This window comes from Bufo bufo, chromosome 5 (genome assembly GCF_905171765.1).
Source record: "Bufo bufo chromosome 5, aBufBuf1.1, whole genome shotgun sequence".
NCBI classification, from domain to species: Eukaryota; Metazoa; Chordata; class Amphibia; order Anura; family Bufonidae; genus Bufo; species Bufo bufo.
In genome coordinates, this window is record NC_053393.1 from 508,443,958 (window position 1) to 508,458,400 (window position 14,443).

General features: G+C 41.7%; 1 protein-coding gene across 1 annotated transcript in view; it reads right to left on the bottom strand.

The window, feature by feature from the left end:
• GPR158 (G protein-coupled receptor 158) overlaps positions 1-14,443 on the bottom strand; it is a 409,668-nt gene that overhangs the window by 232,784 nt on the left and 162,441 nt on the right. Inside the window, exon 3 of the mRNA XM_040434051.1 lies at positions 3,010-3,115. Coding sequence (XP_040289985.1) covers positions 3,010-3,115 — 106 coding nt within the window. The remainder of the gene's footprint in view (positions 1-3,009; positions 3,116-14,443) is intronic.

The following is a 14,443-nucleotide window of genomic DNA, read 5'->3' on the forward strand; positions in this document are numbered from 1 at the left end:
GTCTAGCATTGTCTTGCATTAGGAGGAACCCAGGGCCAACCGCACCAGCATATGGTCTCACAAGGGGTCTGAGGATCTCATCTCGGTACCTAATGGCAGTCAGGCTACCTCTGGCGAGCACATGGAGGGCTGTGCGGCCCTCCAAAGAAATGCCACCCCACACCATTACTGACCCAATGCCAAACCGGTCATGCTGGAGGATGTTGCAGGCAGCAGAACGTTCTCCACGGCATTTCAAGACTCTGTCACGTCTGTCACATGTGCTCAGTGTGAACCTGCTTTCATCTGTGAAGAGCACAGGGCGCCAGTGGCGAATTTGCCAATATTGGTGTTCTCTGGAAAATGCCAAACGTCCTGCACGGTGTTGGGCTGTAAGCACAACCCCCACCTGTGGACGTCGGGCCCTCATATCACCCTCATGGAGTCTGTTTCTGACCGTTTGAGCAGACACATGCACATTTGTGGCCTGCTGGAGGTCATTTTGCAGGGCTCTGGCAGTGCTCCTCCTGTTCCTCCTTGCACAAAGGCGGAGGTAGCGGTCCTGCTGCTGGGTTGTTGCCCTCCTACGGCCTCCTCCACGTCTCCTGATGTACTGGCCTGTCTCCTGGTAGCGCCTCCATGCTCTGGACACTACGCTGACAGACACAGCAAACCTTCTTGCCACAGCTCGCATTGATGTGCCATCCTGGATAAGCTGCACTACCTGAGCCACTTGTGTGGGTTGTAGACTCCGTCTCATGCTACCACTAGAGTGAAAGCACCACCAGCATTCAAAAGTGACCAAAACATCAGCCAGGAAGCATAGGAACTGAGAAGTGATATGTGGTCACCACCTGCATAACCACTCCTTTAGTGGGGGTGTCTTGCTAATTGCCTAAAATTTCCACCTGTTGTCTATCCCATTTGCACAACAGCATGTGAAATTGATTGTCACTCAGTGTTGCTTCCTAAGTGGACAGTTTGATTTTACAGAAGTGTAATTGACTTGGAGTTACATTGTGTTATTTAAGTGTTCCCTTTATTTTTTTGAGCAGTGTATTTACAGCTGCAAAACTCGGCATACAGTTATGCCTCAAGCAGAAGTGTAAATGATTATAGGTGTGGTCTGATTAGACAGTGAGTATTGAAACAAAAAGTGGTAGTGGCCTGAGGAAGCGCCGCGGCGAAACGGCCATCGCCACAAGTGTTCGCCTGAAGTGTGTGGTCCGCCCTATGCCTGTTATGTTTTTATCCGTGGAATAAAGAATATTGCTTCACATTTTGTTGAGCGCCGCCCGATCTTTCTATATATTTGTTTACATTTAAAGGACTATGTGGGCAGAGCACCGCCAGCCGTGAGGTGTTGTCGAAACCCGGTCACGGCTGATCCTGGCTGTCTGATCGTGGAGGAGGCTGAACAGTGCCACCCCGTCTGTGCTCTTTATTTACATTGAAACAAAAAGTGCTTCCCCCACTGCCCTATAAAAAGGCTCTCAGAGGCTACTTTTGTTTAGTGTACCTCTTGGCGACAGATCTTTGATTGATAGACATGTTTCTATGATGCGCTCAAAATCATTGGGGCACATTTATTAAGCCGGTCTTAATAAGCCCCATGCGCTGGTGGTGGATCGCTAAAGTTCTGTCGAGGCACCAGCTTATACATAACATCGGCGTGTCCTGCCGATTCCCAATGTAAGACATCTTCCTTGCTGCCTTACATTTAGATCATTTTCTATGCCTAAACCAAACATAGAAAATGATGAATGAGACAGGCCTGCCAGCCCGTCCCCTTCTCCGCTCATGCTACGCCCCCCTTTTTTAGACCTGCCACAAACGGTGAACAAGTCGCAGATTCTGTCGCAACATTGCGTGCAACAGAATCTGTGCACAAAAGTGGTGTATATCTGTTCGTAAATGACATCTGCAAGTGTCCAGTTCTGCAATCAATACTGTCCATCTTGGTCCAATCACTAACTTCAGTGGTGTAGTTTGGGGGATAACTACTAGGCATGTGTCAGGTGAGTTGAGTGCCATTCAGAGGCAATAAGTCAGATTCTGCTTTGAGATACATTTTATGCCTGTCAATGAGCGTCAATCGTCAAGACAGCATTGTCAGCAGCACATCAGTTATCAAAGTCTCAGAAAATCCCTTCAACCTTTCTCTTTGCTTGGCAGAGGCCATTGTGGGATCAAAACAATCTTCCATGTGGTTCATTGAGGCTTGAGTTGCCTGATTTCATGCTAACATATTACATTGGGAACATTTGGGACCCTCTTCAAAAATCAAATTAAACTGCTTTTCCTAAAAAAATTATATTACTATTACTAATTGCTATAATAACAACATAAAAATAATGGCAAAATAGGTATATTCATGGTCCCAGTGAGAACAATAGAAAATGACAAAACAAAGGACTAAACCTACTGGCTACTCACACTCGTGTTTTGGGCAGATCCGTCATGGATCTGCAAAAACGCATCCGTTACAATAATACAACCGCATGCATCAGTCATGAACAGATCCGTTTGTATTATCTGTAACATAGCCAAGGTGGATCCGTCATGAACTCCATTGAAAGTCAATGGGGACGGATCCGTTTTCTATTGTGCCGGATTGTGTCAGAGAAAACGGATCCGTCCCCATTGACTTACATTGTGTGCCAGGATGGATCCGTTTGGATTAGTTTCGTCAAGCCGACAGCAAAACGCTGCAGGCAGCCTTTTGGTGTCCGCCTCCAGAGAGGAATGGAGACTGATCGGAGGCAAACTGATGCATTCTGTTCGAATCCTTTTCCATTCAGAATGCATTAGGGCAAAACTGATCCGTTTTGGACCGCTTCTGAGAGCCCATCGCGGAATTCACAAACGGAAAGCCAAAACGCCAGTGTGAAAGTAGCCTAAAGTGATCATATAATTATAAAGTTGCAGACCACTGGGGATTTACTGTATAACCCTGACAAGGATAAAAAGGAGTCCTGCATTATTAATGACACCATTTTTTTTTTTGTTGCTCAACCAAAAGGCACTTACTTTGAAAGCCATTCTCTGAAAAGATGTCAGGAGGATGATAAAATCCAGGCTTGCAAATGCATTTATAGGCTCCGAGAACAAATCCAAGGCCCTTAATTGGTATACACTGAAATAAAGAAAACAAGCAATGTAATGTATGTAGACTTGGAGTTGCTTCAAAGAATAGCAGGTCAGCATTTTCTTACATGTATAACCCTCATACTCGATAGTCTGAATTTACAGTATAATACTGATAAGATTGATATGTTATGAATATAGACAATAACTAAAGATCATATATGTTTCCGCATGAGCTTGCTGCTCTATAATTATTTCATACATGCTTTAATATCCTGCAAATCCAGTGTAACGCTTCTTTCACACTGGCGGTATAGTTCCAGCAGGCTGTTCCACCAGAGAACAACCTGCCAGAGCTCTCTGTGTCCTGCATTGCCAGATTTTACCGCAATGCCAACAGGCAAAAATGCCAAGATTCAGCCAAACAAAAACCAAGGACTGTTTGCCAATGGTAACTGGGTTCCCGTAATTGTCTACATGGGTCAAGATAGATCAGCAAAGAATACAACAAAAATAAAATTAAAAAGTATCCAGGGTCGAAAAGGAACAAGCATGGATGGCAAAAAAGCAGTACAAAGTGGTGACAAGGAATCCTCGTTAGATAAGACCCTACGCAAAACAGACTTACTTCTCTTGGGTCTAACCCTCCAAAATGAACTTGGGGCATTGTATATTTTTCACACTGTACATTTAGAGGGGGTAGCAACTGCCTTCATCGCACACCTCTGAGATCCCAACATAGCTGGATGCTACCTGCCCTGAGTTCATGTTGAAAGTCTAGGCTCAAGAAAGCTAAGTCTGTTTTCTGTAGGGCCCCATCTGATAAGGTGAATTTTTCTCCTATTGGTTAGGCTGCAATGTGCATGGTCCGACATTCCTACTACAGAAGACCTGGCAGGCACTGAAGTAGTTCACACATGAAAGTTTTTTTACAGCTAGAAATAAAAGTTTTAACAATTCTCATACTTGAATAAAACTCATTGGATCATGGCTCAGAAATGTTTTTCATGTCTTTTTACAGTTGAAAAACCTTCTCAAAGAAATTGAGTAGAGATATTTAAAATTTTCATCTTAAAGGAGGTTGCCTCACAAAGATTGACATGGGTCTGACTTCTCTGACCCTTGGTGATCAGCTGGTACAGTTATATGTGGCCTTTCAGTCTTCTTGCAGTGGTATTTGCAGAGAAAATGTTTTATTACACCTAGGTCATTAAATAAGTTGCTGACCATGCAATATACATAATGGGCTTATTTTTGCGATTGGCTCACCACTCTTCCTCATAGACGGGGACCAGAATGGTGGACTAGCCTCTATGACATTCATATATTCTTATATAACCTAGGGAAAAGTTTCCTTTAGGCCAATAGCTCCTGTTTCCATGTATAGGTGACACTCAAAAAATTTGAATATCGTGCAAAGTTCATTTATTTCAGTAATGCAACTTAAAAGGTGAAACTAACATATGAGATAGACTCATTACATGCAAAGCGAGATATTTCAAGCCTTTATTTGTTATAATTTGGATGATTATGGCTTATAGCTTATGAAACCCCAAAGTCTAAATTTTGAGGTACCCTTTTCTCAGGGGTTATGGATTAATTAGCTGACTAGAGTGTGACACTTTGATCCTAGAATATTAAACTTTTTCACAATATTCAAATTTTAAGTTGCAATAATGCAATTCCTTTTAAGTTGCATTACTGAAATAAATGAACTTTTTGAGTTTCACCTGTAATTAGTTTCCATCCACCACAGAAGTGGCTTAAAATGTGAGTTCCAATTAACTGCATATAGTCAACACAAGAAAAATGTAAATGAAGATTATCTACTTATTGATTATTATAAATGGAAAATGTATCACCAGGGAGAAAACACTGATGTATCACCACTGCTATATAATGATCATCAGTGGCAAAAATATATATACAGTCAGGTCCATAAATATTGGGACATGGACACAATTCTAACATTTTTGGCTCTATACACCACCACAATGAATTTGAAATGAAACGAACAAGATGTTCTTTAACTGCAGACTGTCAGCTTTAATTTGAGGGTATTTACATCCAAATCAGGTGAACGGTGCAGGAATTACAACAGTTTGCATATGTGCCTCCCACTTGTTAAGAAACTAAAAGTAATGGGACATTTAGCTTCTCAGCTGTTCCATGGCCAGGTGTGCGTTATTCCCTCATTATCCCAATTACAATGAGCAGATAAAAGGTCCAGAGTTCATTTCATATGTGCTATTTGCATTTGGAATCTGTTGCTGTCAACTCTCAAGATGAGATCCAAAGAGCTGTCACTATCAGTGAAGCAAGCCATCATTAGGCTGAAAAAAACACAACAAACCCTTCAGAGAGATAGCAAAAACATTAGGCATGGCCAAAACAACTGTTTGGAACATTCTTAAAAAGAAGGAACGCATCGGTGAGCTCAACAATACCAAAAGACCCGGAAGACCATGGAAAACAACTATGGTGGATGACCGAAGAATTTTTTCCCTGGTGAAGAAAACACCCTTCACAACAGTTGGCCAGATCAAGAACACTCTCCAGGAGGTAGGTGTATGTGTGTCAAAGTCAACAATCAAGAGAAGACTTCACCAGAGTGAATACAGAGGGTTCACCACAAGATGTAAACCATTGGTGAGCCTCAAAAACAGGAAGGCCAGATTAGAGTTTGCTAAACGACATCTAAAAAAGCCTTCACAGTTCTGGAACAACATCCTATGGACAGATGAGACTAAGGTCAACTTGTACCAGAGTGATGGGAAGAGAAGAGTATGGAGAAGGAAAGGAACTGCTCATGATCCTAAGCATACCACCTCATCAGTGAAGCATGGTGGTGGTAGTGTCATGGCGTAGCATGTATGGCTGCCCATGGAACTGGTTCTCTTGTATTTATTGATATGTGACTGCTGACAAAAGCAGCAGGATGAATTCTGAAGTGTTTCGGGCAATATTATCTGCTCATATTCAGCCAAATGCTTCAGAACTCTTTGGACGGCGCTTCACAGTGCAGATGGATAATGACCCAAAGCATACTGCAAAAGCAACCAGAGAGTTTTTTAAGGGAAAGAAGTGGAATGTTATGCAATGGCCAAGTCAATCACCTGACCTGAATCCGATTGAGCATGCATTTCACTTGCTGAAGACAAAACTGAAGGGAAAATGCCCCAAGAACAAGCAGGAACTGAAGACAGTTGCAGTAGAGGCCTGGCAGAGCATCACCAGGGATGAAACCCAGCGTCTGGTGATGTCTATGCCTTCCAGACTTCAGGCTGTAATTGACTGCAAAGGATTTGTAACCTAGTATTAAAAAGTAAAAGTTTGATTTATGATTATTATTCAGTCCCATTACTTTTGATCTCTTAACAAGTGGGAGGCACATATGCAAACTGTTGTAATTCCTACACCGTTTACCTGATTTGGATGTAAATACCCTCAAATTAAAGCTGACAGTCTGCAGTTAAAGAGGACCTTTCACCTTGAAAAACATTGTGAACTAAGTATGCTGCCATGGAGAGCGGCGCCCGGGGATCTCACTGCACTTACTATTATCCCTGGCCGCCACTCCGTTATCCCGTTATGCCCTCCGGTATCTTCACTCACTAAGTTATAGTAGGCGGTGTCTGCCCTTGTCCTGCTGGGCGTCTCCTTCTCCTAGGCTGCAGCACTGGCCAATCGCAACGCACAGCTCACAGCCTGGGAGAAAAAAACCTCCCAGGCTGTGAGCTGTGCGCTGCGATTGGCCAGCGCTGCAGCCTAGGAGGGGAAGACGCCCACAGGACAAGGGAAGACACCACCTACTATAACTTACAGAGCAAAGGTACCGGAGGGCATAACGGGAGAACGGAGCGGCGCCCGGGGATAATAGTAAGTGCAGTGAGATCCCCAGGTGCCGCTCTATATGTCAGCATACTTAGTTCACAATGTTTTTCAAGGTGAAAGGTCCTCTTTAAAGCACATCTTGTTCGTTTCATTTCAAATATATTGTGGTGGTGTATAGAGCCAAAAAATTTTGATTTGTGTTGATGTCCCAATATTTATGGACCTGACTGTATATATATATATTTTTAATAACAGTATAATCAATTTCTGTTGCAATTCTGATTAAAATAATGACTGTGCTAATTAATTGCAAAAAAGAAAATAGCTGGCCAGGATTTGAGCCACGGTTCCCATGGATATACTAATTATTTGGCGAACCAGCCAGGAATCATTACATATCATTAGGAGTAAGACTGATAATTAGAGGTCTATTAACAATATACAGAAAGCTCAATACTACAGACTGCATGCAAGATAATTGGCAAAATGGAAAAGGAAACACAACAGCAGTAAATACTTCATATTTATCATGTAGCCACCAGCACCATCCATGGCATGTGTTTTAACCATACGACTGAATAGACATAAGAATAAATAATTGGGTCAAGCATTTTTTTTTTTTTAAATACAATTTCAATGCAAAGACACCATTATCTTTTTAAGCTTTGGTTTACAATCCTGTGCTGATTACTGTTCTTAAAGGGGTTATCTCCCCAATGCCTGGGCACCTCATATAAGTTATACTTACCCTGCTCCCCGGCACCTGCGTTGCTCCTGAACCCTGCATAGCCACAGCTGCATCGCCCCATTATGTGGATCAAAATGTCTGGTGATGGGAGGGAGGGTGCTGCCAATAGCAGGCCGCGACAGGGATGAGTCTCCTTAGTGTCACCCGTGATGCTACGGAGGCTGCTTTCCCCATCGCCGGATGTTTCAATATGCACAACGGGGAGATGCAGCAGCTGCCATGCGGGGATTAGGAGCGACAGGTGTGGCTGGGAGCTGGTAAGTATAACCTATATGAGGTTCCTTGTCATTGGTGGGGGTCATTATAGGGGTTGGAAAACCCCTTTAATGTATCTTTATTGCATCTGAAGCTCCATTTTCCTGTTACTGAGCTATAAAACCCTGCACATGTATAGTGTTAAATAATACATTTCTGCCACCAGTAGGGGGAGCTTAAAAGCATACAGCATAGTGTTTATACAGTGAACTCAACAACACCAAAATATGCAGTAAGCTCTGGAGCTCCATCTAGTGGAGGCAGAATTTTGACATTTTATGAACAGAAGAAATCTAAATGAAAGTTGAGTAACTTTGCAAATTTAATTACTGTATACACAAAGCTGAGAAAACATTTATTCGAAAATTATTGCCAACGACAAAAATATTGTTGTCCCATTTTGCTCACATGCTCAAACTGAAGGTACTGAAATTAAGAGGTGCAAACTGTTCCACCTAAATTTAGCTGAATTCAAAATTCACATTTGGCAATAATAAAAACTGTAACTCAGGATCAGTATAAAATAATTACCATATTTTTCGCTCTATAAGACGCACCTGCCCATAAGACGCACCTAGTTTTTAGAGCGTGAAAATACAAAAAAAAATATTTTCACAAAAGGTGCTTTCAAATTTTAAAAAAATAACAGAACAATATTTTAGCACTGTAAACATTGACAGTAGTTTATGTTATCCGCACACAGTCTTATGAATTTTGACTTCCGTCATTCCATGAGCCTGACATTAATAATAAGTGGCCTGTATTTTGTAACTCATATTAACCCCACGTTGCCCATTATTTGAGAAGGTACCATACTTTGGGGGTCACTTGCTATTAATTTGAGGCACATGGGGCCCATTCCAAAAGCATGTGCCCAGCCTGACATTAAAATTAAGTGACCCCCATCATGTTTAAAACATGGCAGCGGCAAGATTGGGGACAATGAGTCACATTAACTCATATCTTGCTGGCTGACTGGTAAATACAGTATGTTTTTGCCTGCCTTTATTTTGAGGCAGGCTAATCACTATTGCAGTTGCACTGTATGGGGGATACCCGCTATGCTGCTGGGCTGGGTGCTGCTGAGTGCAGTGCACACTGTGGGGCTGGGGCCTGGGCTGATACTGAGGAGAACAGGACAGTTAGAAGGGAAGGAGTGTAGGCTGCTGCTGCTGTTTATTCCCTCTCCAGTCCCTCCTCCTCCTCTAATTATTGGCACTTTCATTGGTGGCAGTGGCACGGGCAGTTTCAGAGCCCGCTGTTTTCGTTGGGGCAGAGGCGGCCACATCATAGGAGGGAGGGACTCCCTCCTTCTTTCTCCACTGAAGTGAACATGACGCCAGCACCGGGCTCTTCCCTCTTCCTCAGAAGGTACCGTTCATGCCAGGATCCATGTCTGGTACATCGCAGGCTGCTGTCCTTATGCAGCAAAGCCTGCTATGTGCCGACCACATGCAAAGCACTGACAATTTTGCTTCCCGCCCCCTGTATTCATCCTATAAAACGCACTATCATTTCCCCCCCCCCAAAGTTTGGGGGAAGGGGGGGGGGGAGTGCTACTTATTGGGCAAAAAATACCTTATATAAAAATGTTTGCAAAAAGCAATATCATGTCCATGGGCCCTAAATGAGGACACACAGAGTCTGTAATACGTACATGGCCTATGTGTTGCTATACAGTTTAGTGCCTCTAAGAGGTGGAGAATACCTCGGCAATACAATATGCAGATGTGTCCATCCTCACTTTAGCTCCAGTAGGGTTAAGGACTTCAAGTTCTTATAAAACATATTCAATACATTATTTCAACATACTAGAAAAACTCTTGACAGGCTGCAATTCACAGAACAGCCACTGGGTGGTCACAAATAGACACATATATTTTGTGACATAAACATCACAAAATCATGCTGTTTAAAAAAAAAAGCTGGTCATCTCATGATACACATATCAGGACATATCCAGCCAAAAGGAAAAGTAAGGAAGGTCATATCTGTACAATGGGCATGTCACAATGGAACCCCTATCAAATCCATGAATGATATGGCAATCTGGCACAGTGGTTTAAAGACATGTCCAAGACTAATTTGTTGATAGCATCAGTTGGGGCTTGCTAAAGTTCAGGATATACAGTCGTTGAACTGTTTATCCATTTTTGTTACATGCAGTGGGTGTGGAACCACTGCGCCAACAAACTGGTTTGATTTTGAGCTAGTTCTAAAGGCATTATTCTGGCAGTCCCATGGAATTTACCCTTTAACCCATATAAAGGGATCTGGTCTTTGCTGCAGGAATCACTAGCCCGCTATCTCTTAGAATAGTCCCAGTGTAGTTGACAGCTGATCCATGGGGCCGTGCAAAACAGCAAAGGGTCAGGTAATAGTTGTAGTCAGGGAACAGGCAGAGGTCAGGCCCTAAACTGTTCACTAGAACTCGAGAACCTAAAGCTCAGGTATGCTGCCCTTTTAAGACAGGCTAGAGGCCTGGGAGGCCTTTACAGTGAATTACAGTCCATGGCCAGCATCAGCCATATGGGACACCGGAACCCCCTGCAGGTAATAAACTAAGGGCAAGCAGGTCTGGACCCCTGCAGGGAGAGAAGAGTAAGTGACATGGCACCTGTGCCTGCTCAAGGTTCATTAGTTTCTTTTATAATATATACATATCAAAACTTGGCACAGAAAGCCTCTACATGAAATGTCACATACATTTCAATGGTGCAAATGTGCCCTATATATTACTTTCAATGCTGTTACACACATATTCTTCAAAGCCTGGCTGCAGGCATTTAGACCTTTCCATATACGTACAATGTAAATTTGAACTATAATATTTAATTGAAGGTCCTTAATCACGCCTGCATCGCACCTTATTGCATTGTCTAGATTCTTATTTGGCCAGTTGTGAAGAGGAAAACGTATGTTTCCTTTGCTGAATGAATACACTTGTCCCTTTTCCATGTGTTGACACTGAACAGACTCTGATGAAGCAGTACTTATCTCCACAACCCCAATAGTTCATCCAACTGGCAGCTCAGTGGAAAGTAGAGCGGATGTAGATAAAAAGGCATGGGGCGCAGAGAAGAATTCTCACTGCTGCTATATTTAGCTTTGCTGACGTTGGTGCTCCTGGGCCCTGTGGACTTAAGTAGCCTGGTTAATACATTTTACAGAAATTAGATTTTCTAACAGAGGATAGACTCTCCCAGGATGCCTAGGCTCTGGTTATCAGTTATGCTCCAAGATTTCTGTGGCTTACTGAGCATTAAAAAAATAAAGACGTAAAGGGAATCTGTCACCACCAACTGTTTATGTAGACACATACCTGTGGTTCACCTGATTAAAACGCTGTTTTTGTTTTGTTTATCTGAGTTTACACTCCCCTTTTTCTTAATATGCAGATTAGGCCTCTGGTCCAATGAGGATGTCACCGTTGTTCTTGCACCCAAACTCTGCTCCTTTCTGTGGCCAGCTGCTGCCTTGCTGCTTTGCCACTGTTAGGCCCTGTCAATCAAAGCATCTAGGTAAGGGCCAGACGAGTTGTACTTCTACGTCTAATGGCACCATTTAATATTGCATAGGATGTAGTGTGACGCTGGAAACAAAATTTCAAATGTGGTGGAAAAAATGCAATTCCGCCACAGTTTTATGGGTTTTGTTTTAATGGTGTTCACTATGTGGTAAAACTGACTTATGCTGTTCTTTCAGTATATTTATTTTGTGGAAAGGGGGGTGATTAGAATTTTTTTAAAAACATTTTTATTTTATTTTTTTACACTTTTTAATAGTTCTCCTAGGGTATTTGAATAAGCAATCAGCAGATTGCTTCGCTCATAGATCCTAATGCATTAGCATTGGTGTCTATGAGACTTACACTATATTCCTATGGGTCCCTGCCATTGGCAGAATCTCAATAAGAACCTATGTGCGGCAGCCTCTGAGCATTCAGGAGGACTGAGGCTGTAGCACACATCATCCAGCTCCCCCAGTCCTTGCTAGGGGGAGCCAGTACACACCTGTAAGCACACGTTTCCAGGTTTTTGCACTCCCAGATACCATGGTTACATTTGACTGAAGGGTTAAATCTCCACAATCGGCATTAACACCGATCACGGATAACGGTGTCTGGAAAGGGTTATAGAAGTAGCAGTACTTGTTCCTTATCCTAATTACCTGTTTGTTGTCTTGCTTGTAGAGACGGTGCAGTGTAATCACAACCCATTCAAACGAATCATGGTATAGAGGTTTGTAAGGGGACCTTAACCTAAGTTCTCAGGAGCCCAGAGCACACTCTGTTTGACCCTTAGAATTATTCTAACAATTGGGGCTCATGCATGGAACAGAGCCAGTCTCCATAGCTTACCAGCTCAGTTGGGTGCTGTACATATGGAGATATACTTGGAGATATACTCTCTTGGATTCATATGTATTTCATACAGAGATACAGTGAAGGCCCATACACTGGTATGGGGATCACATGATGGATCTTTACATGTATGAAGTTTGTACAGAGCCATAATATTGCCTACTTCTTAGAATGGTCCTTTGACAATAAACTGATAATAAACTGTCTCTTGACTGAGACTCCTAGTGATGAACTGTATTCTTTGCGGAAACTTACCAGTGAGTTCTCCATTTCCTTGCAGTGCCGCCGCAGGAGAAATGCAGTATTACACAGTGTCAATTCAAAATCAATGGGTGATCTGTGTAAAGCAGGACAGAACAGGTCCTTCAGGGAAAGATGCTCTTTATAGCTGCCCTTCACTCTGGCCAAGAGATGAGGATCCTAAACAAAGGACCCCTGTAGAGTATAATATGGTACACAAAAATAGGTTTCTAAATTTCCCGTTTTTTGTGCTACTTGTTTGTTCCACTGATCAGTGAGTGGCAAAGCTTTTAAGTAGCTCTTCGGAAAGTTTGGTCCTTTTCTATATAGTTTTTGTGAGAAAGTTGATATCTTTTTATTTAATGGTGTGTAAAAAATTAGTTAAGGTTCTCGATTTAGTAACAGAAGGTCTAACCAGCTACGAATAGAGTTCCTGCTGCATTTCATTTGCCTGGACATAATTACTAATGCACAAAGGCAGATGGTAAGTGTAGCACCACAGAGACATGGCAAAGATGAAGATGCTTATTTTATATAACAAGAGCGACCAGCTGTGTCAGATCAGCAAATGCTTAAAGTCATAAAATGCAAAATGAAAACATTGTCAACTTTATTAAGAGGAAATCATGTGTTACCACTGAAAATTATCATACCAAATATTGTCATATGAGTGCCTCAAGTTTTATACAAAAAAAAAGGAGACATCTACTTGGAAGAAGCCATGGTGTGTGCTATGCATTTGCTAGAGAAGATATCAATATATCCATTCGATATTAAGTAGCATATTGAGGGATTCCTCATTAGTATGCAGTTACTTAGGGCAGATTTACTAATCCGGTCTAAAATGTAGACTGTGGAAACTTAAGGGGTAATGTGCTGAACCAGAAAAGTGGAGAGATTTTACCTGTGTTTTCAGTTAAGTAAGCATTTACGCCCAATTTATGACATATTTGCACCCTTTTTACTGTGATTTGTGTCATGCCTGGCAGTTTACATTTGCTAAGAGGTGTCTAGATGTTTTGTGGGCAAACCTAAATTTTTAGCCAGATTTATTTATTATGATTTTTTTTTTAAATTGCAAGTGTATTCTAGCACATTGGTGACATACAAATTTATGGAACCTCTATTATAAATGTAATAAATATGATTAGAAACTTTAGACTGAAAATCCATGTGATACATTTAACAAATGGTGAGCGACATTCTATAAATCTGCCACAAGAGAAACAAGTGCAACCCTTGACAAAGATTTTTAAAAAAGAGCAAAAAGTTGCATCTTAATACATTTCCCCCCTTACACTGGCAGTGTAAAGATGTGCCAAGTTTATTAAAGTGGCTCTTGCAGAGTGATAAATTTGGTCTTTTTTGCCTAACTTTTATACCATCTATTGGCAAAATTTTGGTGAAATAGGTTAATCTTAAACCATGTCCCTTTTCTGCTAGGCCATGCTGCGTTGGCAGACAAGGATCATTAAAAAATTATTTTTTACTTGATGAGATGAGTCAAATTCCACCAAAAAATTTGACAAATTATGCCACTATTAAGGTACAGCCACTATAGTAAATGTAAGCCAGTATGTCTTGTAATAAATCTTAAAAAGGCTCATCCACATGGTAAAGTGATCCTTAGTTTACAGCATTAAAGGGATTGTCAAGGATTTTTATATTGCTGACCTATCCTACACAGTTCCATCTTTTGGTTTAGTTCTGTCTTCTTCCGCCGCTGGAGCTACTTTGGAAAAGCTTATTGACGGGGTTACGGGTGTCAGACCCTGGCCATCTGATATTGATGGTCTATCCTGAGAATAGGTCTTCAATTAGAGAAGCACTAACTGATTCTAAAATAATTTGACCTGAATTTTGTAAAAAATAAAATCTAAATTAAAATTGGTGATTTGATTGGGACGAATTTGGGGGGGAAGAGAGAATAAATAATA